The 10,284-nt window shown below is 34.8% G+C and overlaps 1 protein-coding gene across 1 annotated transcript in view; it reads left to right on the top strand.

Moving 5' to 3' along the window:
- Positions 1 to 158: 158 nt before the first annotated feature.
- Positions 159 to 10,284, top strand: part of LOC114302325 (ubiquitin C-terminal hydrolase 12) — a 31,324-nt gene continuing 21,198 nt past the window's right edge. The window contains exons 1-11 of the mRNA XM_082897475.1: positions 159 to 574; positions 864 to 945; positions 1,104 to 1,254; positions 1,353 to 1,510; positions 2,863 to 3,128; positions 3,224 to 3,442; positions 3,512 to 3,620; positions 3,715 to 3,830; positions 5,206 to 5,304; positions 6,276 to 6,385; positions 8,485 to 8,559. Of these exons, the coding sequence (XP_082753601.1) occupies positions 545 to 574; positions 864 to 945; positions 1,104 to 1,254; positions 1,353 to 1,510; positions 2,863 to 3,128; positions 3,224 to 3,442; positions 3,512 to 3,620; positions 3,715 to 3,830; positions 5,206 to 5,304; positions 6,276 to 6,385; positions 8,485 to 8,559 (1,415 nt within the window). The 5' untranslated portion in view covers positions 159 to 544. The remainder of the gene's footprint in view (positions 575 to 863; positions 946 to 1,103; positions 1,255 to 1,352; positions 1,511 to 2,862; positions 3,129 to 3,223; positions 3,443 to 3,511; positions 3,621 to 3,714; positions 3,831 to 5,205; positions 5,305 to 6,275; positions 6,386 to 8,484; positions 8,560 to 10,284) is intronic.

Genomic DNA, 10,284 nt, shown 5'->3' with positions numbered 1-10,284 from the left:
ATTTTTGTATTGTGACCATTTTTCTACTATTCCCTATTTATAACTCTTATTTGTCTATAATTTAAAACAAAAAAATCATTATTTAAAAAAAAAAAAAAAGAAAAAAAAAAAGAAAAAAGTCTAGCCCTGATAGGCCTATTGCACGCAGTAGAAAATTTGTGGTACACTTCAACTAGTACTAGGAATAAGATCGTATTCGGTGCGCTTCGGGTTCACACTCAAAAACGCCCTAATAATCCGCCACGTCAACTAACACTCACGTGTCCTCTTTCTATAGCTCTCATTCCTTACTGTTTAGAAAACAAACCGTAGGCTAGCACTCTCTCCGCTATCCCCTCTTCTACGTATTGAAATTCCGTATGTACCTCTCAACCCAATCGAACCCAAAGAGCTCTCTCTCTCTCTCTCAGTCGAGCCTCGGAGTTCTCTCTCTCTGTGTCTCTCTTCGACATTAGTTTCTTCTAGGCAGTGTCGCTCTTTCGCAGAGCCCACTCTCTCTAACCCTTGAAGCGATTGGCTGATCGGCGAAGCAAACTCTTCTACCATGACTATAATGACTCCTCCACCGTTGGACGTACGTCTCTTCTTTCTCTGTCTGCGAAAAATCCTATGAATTTTGCTTTTTTCACTGTTTTTTTTTAGTTAGGGTTACTGGGTTTGAGGGATTTTTTTGTGGGTTTGAGGGATTTTTGTATGGGTTTGGATTGTGTTGTTTTGGGTATGTGATCGTCTAGGTTTAGGTTCAATTCGAATTCATTTTTGGGGTTTCCTGGTGTTTTTTGGGATTTAGGGTTTTGATTGGGTTGTTAGGGTTAGGGTTTATTGGATCAGGTTATCTGATTTGGGATGTGTTGTTGTTGCAGCAAGAGGATGAGGATATGCTTGTGCCGCATTCGGAACTTGTGGAAGGTCCTCAGCCCTTGCAGGGTCCTCAGCCCATGGAAAGTATGTTTCTTTGAAGTTCATGAGTTGAATTTATGATAAATTATTTGTATTTGTAGTGAAATTAGTGTCACAGTGGGATATAGTTTGTAATTGATGATGTGTAATGGTGGGAATTTTTAATTAGTTTTGCATGTTGTGTCTGTTTTTTGATTTGTTAGTAATAGCGCAACCAGAAACTGTTAGTAGGACGGAGAACCAACAAGTTGAAGAGCCTCAAACATCTAGGTTTACATGGACAATTGAGAACTTTTCTAGGGTGAACACCAAGAAGCACTATTCTGAGGTTTTTGTAGTTGGTGGTTATAAATGGTAATTGCCTCATACTCAGATTTGACTTTTCTATGCAATCTGACTAAATTTTATAAAATAAGTTTTTGTTGATTCTCAACTTGCATTGGTTTGGGCAGGCGGGTGCTTATTTTTCCTAAGGGAAACAATGTCGACTACTTGTCAATGTATTTAGACGTGGCTGATTCAGCAACGTTGCCATATGGGTGGAGTAGATATGCGCAATTCAGCTTGGCTGTGGTTAATCAGTTTCATGGCAAGCTTACAATAAGAAAAGGTATTTCTACACTGCTCTTGCATTTGTTTTTTATGTGATTGGAGTGCCATATTTAAGTTCATATACTACATCGTTAGTTATATTCTCTAAGTTCGTTAAGAATCTTTCTCCCTTTGCTTCCCACACAAAAAAAAAGCAAAACTTGTCACACAAAATGGGACCTTTATGTTATTTTATGAGCTTTGCTTTAAATCTATTAACCTTACATTGTGTATAAAAAATTGTTTTCCCATTACTGCAGTAGATGATTGTTAAAAGAACCATGCTGATTTTGTTCTGTTGTAAACTTATGGTTCTATGGAACTGAAAAAAAAAAAAAAAAAAAAAAAAAAAAAAAAAAAAAAAAACATTTCTTTGCATTGCGTAAACAAAGAAGTTTTTTAAATTTAATAAATTTGAGAGTAAAGTATGTAGGCGAACTATATTTGTTTGATTAACATAGGTTTTAAGAAGGTTGAGAGATTGGACCTTTTTCTTCTACTTGTAGTTCCTGTAGATACTTAAAATTTGATTATTATCTTGTCCAGAAGTAAGGGGTAAAAAAAAGCTCTTGCATTGGCTGCTTGTTGCAAGTAATTATTAGCAATTTAAAAAAACTATAGATTATTCCATTAAGGTTTTTTAAGCATTGAGTATATACTACTTGTGGGAATAATAGTACTACTGTTCTTGCAAGCAATTTTCATTAATGACAAATACATGGGGAGTGATGTTTGTATTCCGTTATGTACTAGATTAGCCAAGTTGAGAATAACATTTGATGTGGAACATATGTAAGAATATTTTATGCAGGACCCTCGATTGGTCTCCTGTTTTGTTCTTCCATGTTATTTTTCATACCGAGAAGTAGCTTTCACTTTACTTGAAATATAGTCAACATAATGAAAAAAGCATTCAAAAGAGTTTAGTGGATAAATGTTTGTATGTGGGGTCAGGGCCATCAGAAAGGGGATGTTGAAGAAATCAATCTCTGAGTTGCAATGGAAAAAATGCTTAGTCATTGAGTCTTGACTCCCCTGCATCTTGTGGGGTCAGGGCCATCAGGCTGAAATAATCCTGTTAATTTGATTATCATTATTCATCAATCTATGGACTGATTGGGTTGCTCTAGTCTTCAAAGCTTACCAAAATACAATTGTTTGATGATGATGGGTTGAATCAATAGCAAACCTGACCCTCTCCCTCTCTCTCTCTCTCGGGCTCAAGGAATTTTGTCAGTATCTATTTCATTTCTTACCTTTGCCTAACAGAGAATTTGTTTCTTCTCAATTTCTTTGTGCACATTCTGATGACATTTTAAGTAAATCTTCTGACATGGATTTAATTTTAACAATCTTGTTTGGATTTTGTAGACACACAGCACCAGTTCAATGCAAGGGAGAGTGATTGGGGCTTCACATCTTTTATGCCTCTAAGTGAACTTTATGATCCCTCTAGAGGGTTTCTTGTGAATGATACATGTGTTATTGAAGCTGATGTTGCTGTTCGTAGGATCATCGATTACTGGACATATGACTCGAAGAAGGAAACTGGTTATGTTGGACTAAAGAATCAGGGAGCTACTTGTTATATGAACTCTTTGCTTCAAACTCTATATCATATTCCCTACTTCAGAAAGGTGTGATCAGTTCTCATGTTCTTCTACTCAAGTATATGGTTTTTGTCACTGATTTATGTAGAAGGCAGTTTCTCATGATGGGTGATATGTTTCAGGCTGTGTATCACATGCCGACAACAGAGAATGACATGCCATCAGGAAGCATTCCTTTGGCTCTTCAGAGTTTATTTTATAAGCTACAATATAATGAGACCAGTGTTGCAACTAAGGAATTGACCAAATCTTTTGGATGGGACACATATGATTCTTTCATGCAGCATGATGTGCAGGAGCTTAATAGAGTTCTGTGTGAAAAACTTGAAGATAAGATGAAGGTACTGTATTTAATAGTTGTGGCCTTCAACTCAATGTTATGGTATTCTGATTGCAATCTGCTGTTCCAGGGAACTGTTGTGGAAGGGACAATACAACAGTTATTTGAAGGGCACCATATGAACTACATCGAATGCATTAATGTGGACTTCAAATCTACGAGAAAAGAATCATTTTATGGTATTTTGTTATTATGGAAAGTCTAGGTTGTTTTGGGTTTTGTCATTATCAAATTCAGTGTACGGTATTGATTTACATATTAATTGTATGATAGACCTTCAGCTCGATGTCAAAGGTTGTCGGGATGTTTATGCGTCGTTTGACAAGTATGTTGAAGTTGAACGTCTTGAAGGTGATAATAAATATCAGGCTGAAGAACACGGATTACAGGTTAGTTGCTAGGCGATGATTCTAATTGGATGTAAAATTTTCTTGATACAAGAAAAAATAATTTAGCTGAATTATAATCTGGAGTTGTCAAAGCAAGCTAAAATTAATGGACAAATTTCTGCCAATAATTCTGATAGTTTTTTGTGTTGCCACTCCCAAATAATGAAATAAGGTTGTGCAAGTTGGTAACTGGCAAAAAAGCATTAAAATGAACTAGTTGATGAGGAGTTTTGGAGATCTATTTCAATTTTGCATCCTAAATAATTCTATTCAATTTCTACTATGTGGTGAAACCTTTTTTTTTATATCCATCCACATGTGTTTCTTAGAAGTTAGATCATGCAACACAACATGCATTATGGAATGGTTTGCTTGAGTTAGTACAATATATACCAATTCTGTTCAGCATATCTTCTGGGTAGAATCAGTGGCAAGCAGAACATTTCTTTCTATTTAAACAAATGAGGCACGCTTATGACTTTATTTACAAACTAATTATTGAGAAAGGGATAACATTTTCAAGTGAAGTGTATTTATCAAAAAAAAAAAAAAAAAAATTCAAGAGAAGTGAGAGTTGATCTTCTCAACATGTCAAAGTCCGACTAAACAAACAATGATTGCATTTGGTTAAATCTATTCTAAAGCTTTTAAACTAGTAAAAACCTATTTAACAGAAAGAACCTTGGAAAATCTATTTAGTAGGGAAGTAGAAGATTTGTTGTAGAAGTAACAATCATGGTTGTTAGAATTGTGTGATTCACGATTTGATTTATCTGATTCGATTAGAGTTTCAACTAAAATGATTCGAATCGTATCGTTGAATCGGAAATTGAGTGAATCCTGTGATTTATTTTGCGATTCACTACGATTCATTGCATTGCATTGCATTTCAATTTTATTTTTGTTTTTGTTGCATAATGCATGAGAAGTCTTTTTAGATTCTATATCAAGGAATAGAAAGAGATTACTTAGTTATATCAAGATACATAGTTTTATGTATAGATCCATATAAACAATTTAGTTTTGTTGATGTTTATTTTATTTTAAATACTATGCGTGTATTTTTATATGTATATAAATATATAAAATTATATATTGTGTTAAATAAAGTGAATCTCACAATTCACAATTTGATACAATTCAGCTTCACTATTTTACCTAAACTATTAACGATTTGATTTGCGGTTAGCAATCATATAGACAATATGGTATGTGGTTGCCCAAGTTTCTTTTATGCACGTAGTTGCGGTTTTTTTATTTTATTTTTATTATTTTTAAAGTTAGTTAAACAAACCATCAGTTTAGATGATATGCGTACATATATATATTTGAATATGATTCTCAAGGTAAATGCCTGCATCTCTGTTAATTTCAGGATGCTAAGAAGGGTGTTTTATTTATTGACTTCCCGCCAGTTCTTCAACTTCAACTAAAGCGGTTTGAATATGATTTCATGCGGGATACGATGGTGAAGGTCAGTAGAGGGAGCTGTCTCTACACATTTTCTCAACATGATGACATTCTGCATGCTTCTTAAATTATTGCTTGACTATTATACACTTCGATAAACTTGGTTGGGAAACTTGGTATCAGTTTAGCTCTAATATATATATATATATATATATATATTTGTAACATTCATAGAAATGAATGATTTTCTACACTGGAGATGTTTGAATCAAGGAACTAAAATTCATTTCGATTTGGTTGAAATGTCCAAAATAATTCGGTTTTGGTGGAAACTGAAATGAAACCCACAGAGAATATTGAAATTTTTTGGTTGCAAATGAAATGAGCTTGTTACAGTGGGTTTCGAGCTTTATGAAATCGTTTCAATCAAAATTTGGGCATGTGTTAGACACAAATTTGAGGGAATCTGATGAAAGCATAAAAATTTCAAATAGAAATTAGATTCCCATCAAATCCAACAGTAAAGACAGCAAATGTAGAGAAAGAATTAGGAGAAAGGGAGAAAAGAGAGACTAAGATTGAGAGAGAAGAGTCCGTTGAACAAGCTCATTTCACTGGGTGTGCCACCATGGTCATCAACTTATTTCTTGGACAGATCAGTAACAGTTCTTCATCCTTTTTTTTTTTTATACGCTTATTCGATTCTTCAGTGGTAGGGGCCTCCGCTGTTCTATTAATGCTATATTTATTATTGCATGATTGTAGTCTTCTTGATGATATGCCAAATTGTTACAGTGACTTAAATCCTGTTTTGTATAAGCCTTTTATTATCTACCAATTGTATTCTAATTTCCAGGGGGCTTGTAAGCACCATTAAGTTTTAGATTTTGCATATTCTTCAATATTTTGGTTTATTTTTTATTAATTTTCTCACGGATTGAACACATTGATGTTGAGATGAATTCTGTTCCATGTGAGAGGAAATGTTGTTTATACTTGTTTCTATTTGTAATTGTGCATGTATTCTCTGTGCAGATAAATGACCGCTATGAATTCCCTCTTCAACTTGACCTTGATAGGGAGGATGGTAAATATTTATCACCTGATGCAGATAGGAGTGTTCGCAACCTTTACACACTTCATAGGTAATAGTTTCGGTTGTCTTTCTTGATTTTAAGTTCCTTTGAAGCAACCCAAAGTGGTACTACTTGAAAAATGTTTGATACAAAGCCCAAGGAACAAAAAGTGTTTAAAGCATTGTTTTAATGCCCCGGGGCTAAGGGATATGCTTTCTCCATATTTCGGAGTATATATATACCATATACTTATTAATGTCGTGAGCAGCTCCTCGCTATTTATTATATAGATACAAATAAAACACTATAATTGACAATACTAGTTGATTATAAACAAGGCTAAATTTAGAAAGTTCTAGCAGGTAGAGATGCAACTGAATTGAGCCAACCCATTTACTTGGCCATTAAGGCTTCACTTGCTTGTCAAAGGTGGAATATTGTTTAGGCTTAGCTTCAAACCAAGCATGTTTGGTTTAACCTAACCATATCCAAGCTCGACTTGCTATATTTTTTTGCAAGTTCAAGCTTGGTGTTACATCAATGTAGGACTGCTTTAGGGAACTTGGGCTATGCTGCCTACATTAGGTATTAGGGTGGGTTTTGGTCATGGTTTTATGATCACCATTTTTAACAAAATTTGGAACTTAAGAAAGCATCAAAAGGGTGAAAAATGTGAGAAGAGAATAACATGTTGACGGAGAACAAGAGGCATGAGAGGCATCTTCTGCATTTAAGGTAGTACAAGTAATATGTTGATGATTACAGTCATTGTGGGGATGGCAACAGGCTGGTGTGGGACTGGGATGACTCCTCGACCCTTCTCTTGTTCCTCCCTCATCCTGCCTTGCTTAACCTCAAGAACAAAAGAAATTCAAGAAAAATCTAGATTTGTATGAATGTAATATACACACACAATGACAAAAAGGCTTTTAAGAGGTGTTTTGTCTGCGTCGGATACCGACCTTGTCGGATACGCATTTAAATGTGTCCTATTATGTTTTTAAAATTTTAAAATTTATAATGGACAAGCTTTGAACACTCAAGGGACACACTTGCCCATTGCTTATACACACAAAATACATAGCCTTGCATATATCAACATTTGAGCTTTGATATTTGGATATGTATGCGACACATGTAGGGCCTGTTAGGGATTATTTTATTCAATTCATTTTGTTTTTTAGTGAAAACAATGTTCAGTTTGAAAACAAAATCATTTGTTTTTAAGTGGGCCCTATGCTTGTTGGCTTGTGATCAAGGAAACAAGTTTTGACTCTATGCTTGTTGGTTTGTGATCAAGGAAACACGTTTTAGAACTAGGCTTTGTCTTGTGGTTGGCTCTGAAGCTCATTTGGTGAATGAATAATTGAATAAGCTCATAAACAAGCTGAGCCTGCTATTCTTTAACAGCTCATAAATTTGCAATCAGTCTTGGGCTTGGCTGAAGCTTGTTTGGTAGATGAATGAATCTTAGCAAGCTGAACCTGAGCTTTTCTTGAACAACTCATAAATTTGCAGGCATTTGTATAGGGTGAAAGAGCAAAGCCTTCCTTCAATAAATAGTTTGTAGGCCTACTCTGTTGCATTTATGGTTGTAGCTAGTTGGACTAGTCATTTTAGTTATAAGAATTATGCTACTTGCTTTTGACTTGCACTTGTTGATCAGATGTATGTCTGTATCTTTTTGCACTACCTGGCGTTGGATTTGAAACATGGACCTTCCTAGTACGATGCCAACAGATTTCATCCCTGGAATGGTTGTCTTGGTAGATTGAATATTAAGATGTTGGTTTCAGCATTTTCTTTCATTTTGATATGGATGATGAGTTTTCATTTCTCTTTTCTTTGAGACCTTTTTATCTTAACTCTAATGCCCAATTTTTGTGATGAAACTGTTCATTATATAGTTTCTTCAGCCAGTTTGATTATTTATATCCTCTGCTGGATTTTTCTATCTTATCTAGTCTGTTAATTGGGTGTTTCACAGTCTTTGGTGACTGAGTCCAATGATAATCTTTTTGTTGGTAACTTCTGTTTCTGTATTGATTCCAGTACATACATTTTACCAAATGTGTAAGTTGACTGTGCGTTGTGCATATATGAATTTAATAATGCTATTAAATTTCTGCTCACTTTCTTTTCTTTTATTTATTTGTTTGTTTTGGTAGTGTTTTGGTTCATAGTGGTGGGGTGCACGGTGGACATTATTATGCTTATATCAGGCCGACCCTATCTGATCAATGGTATGTATCTTGTCCCTATAAAACTCTCTGTGCATGCGTGCGTGTCATATGCTTTTATGTTGTGCAGCCTGATACTTTTTGACCAATGAATATGTATATTTTTTAGACTTGATTCAGTTGAGCTTATGACCTAATTTCTTATTTAAATTTTCTTCGCGGCCTTGAAAAAGTTACATAGTTACACGAATAGCTAATAGAATTCCAGTTGTTGGTTCTTTCTTTCTTTTTCTTTTTCCCCCTTTTCGGTACTTTTCTCTGTATTCTTCTACAAATTAGTGAGCTTATAACTATGTTCCACAGTACTCACTCTTTTAGATGCAACATCTGCTTCTTGAAAACAATATATTTTTTGTGAGCAACATTATAAAACCACATGCCCCAAATACAATCCGAAAGAAATCTGCTACCAGACCAGCAAATAAACTCCAAACATGTGCCAACTAAGCATAAAATATTTTCTTACCTTCTGTCATTGATTCAAATTTATCTCCTCCAGCCTTTCAAATAACAACAAATTTTATGTCTGGATACTTTTCCTTAAACTCCTCTTGAACTCTTCCATGAAGATAAAAAATGCACGAACAGATTTCTTCTGCCACACCGTTCCATTAAACCCTCACGTTCCTTTTTTCCCTCATAATTAATCGAACATTGCCGCTTGAGTAGACTCTTTGTTCAACCCTCCTTCAACCTGCATCTTTGCCTGACTAGAATGCACTTCAGGACCCAGGAAAGGCAGATAGAGAGAACCTGGAAAGAGATTTATCAGCCAGCACACCGATTCCCAACTGCTCTTGTTGATCAATGATGTAGTAAGTCATTGATGTATTTTATAGAAGAGTCCGAATATAGAAGCTTGCATTACCACCTTGTATCTTATTGATTGTGAGATTTGCGGGCACATTTACTTGGTGATATTTCGGTGGAATGGTTTAATACCACCAAGTGTATTGGGGAACATAATGTTTCTGGTGATCTAGGTTGCAAATGTGGTACCTTTTTATCCCTTAACACTGCAAATCAGAAAATATGTTCCTTTATCTTCTGTAAATTTTCTCTCTGTAAGGACATGGGAAAGGGTGAATTTAAACTAAATAAAATGTTATATGGGTTTCTAAATGGGGAAAATTATAAGCAAAAAACGGAAAGAATGTAAAATTAAAGATGAGACAAAATGAATAGGCTAATGAATGCAGTACATCTGGAGAAGAACAAAATCAAATTTTGGAATTAGAGTTTTACTGTTTTATATCAGATGCTCTAAAAGTGAAGGGAAAAAGCCAATCTATTTTTAGGTTGTTTGTGTTCGTGTCTATTTATTAACTGCCCTTTATCTTTTATGCTCTGGGAGTGCTCATGTCCTCACTATACCACATTCCTTCATCTTCCTTTTGATACTGGCTCAGAGTTGCTTTAGAAATGATTGGTGGAACCTCACCGAGCAGTCAAAAAACAATTTCAAATATGTTCACACGTCAAAATAGTGGAATATTGTGAACAAAAGTTTTGAAACTTTCAGTGCATTGTGGTACCACATGCTTTATTATCATTCAACAGTCTTTTACTTTGTTGGGTGTTTGTCTTCATTAATAGGCCTGTTTGGTAGAGTTTATAAGCTGCTTATTTCAGCTTTTAGCTTAATTTAAGCCAAAATATTATGTTTGGTGCAGCTTAAGTTAACCAGTTTTTAAATCAAGCTATTTCTCAGCTTATCTCAAAAGCTGG

The sequence above is a fragment of the Camellia sinensis genome, chromosome 12, assembly GCF_055761805.1.
Source record: "Camellia sinensis isolate YWXY chromosome 12, ASM5576180v1, whole genome shotgun sequence".
NCBI classification, from domain to species: Eukaryota; Viridiplantae; Streptophyta; class Magnoliopsida; order Ericales; family Theaceae; genus Camellia; species Camellia sinensis.
The sequence above is the reverse complement of the archived record's forward strand: the minus strand, read 5'-3'. Positions and strand labels throughout refer to the sequence as shown.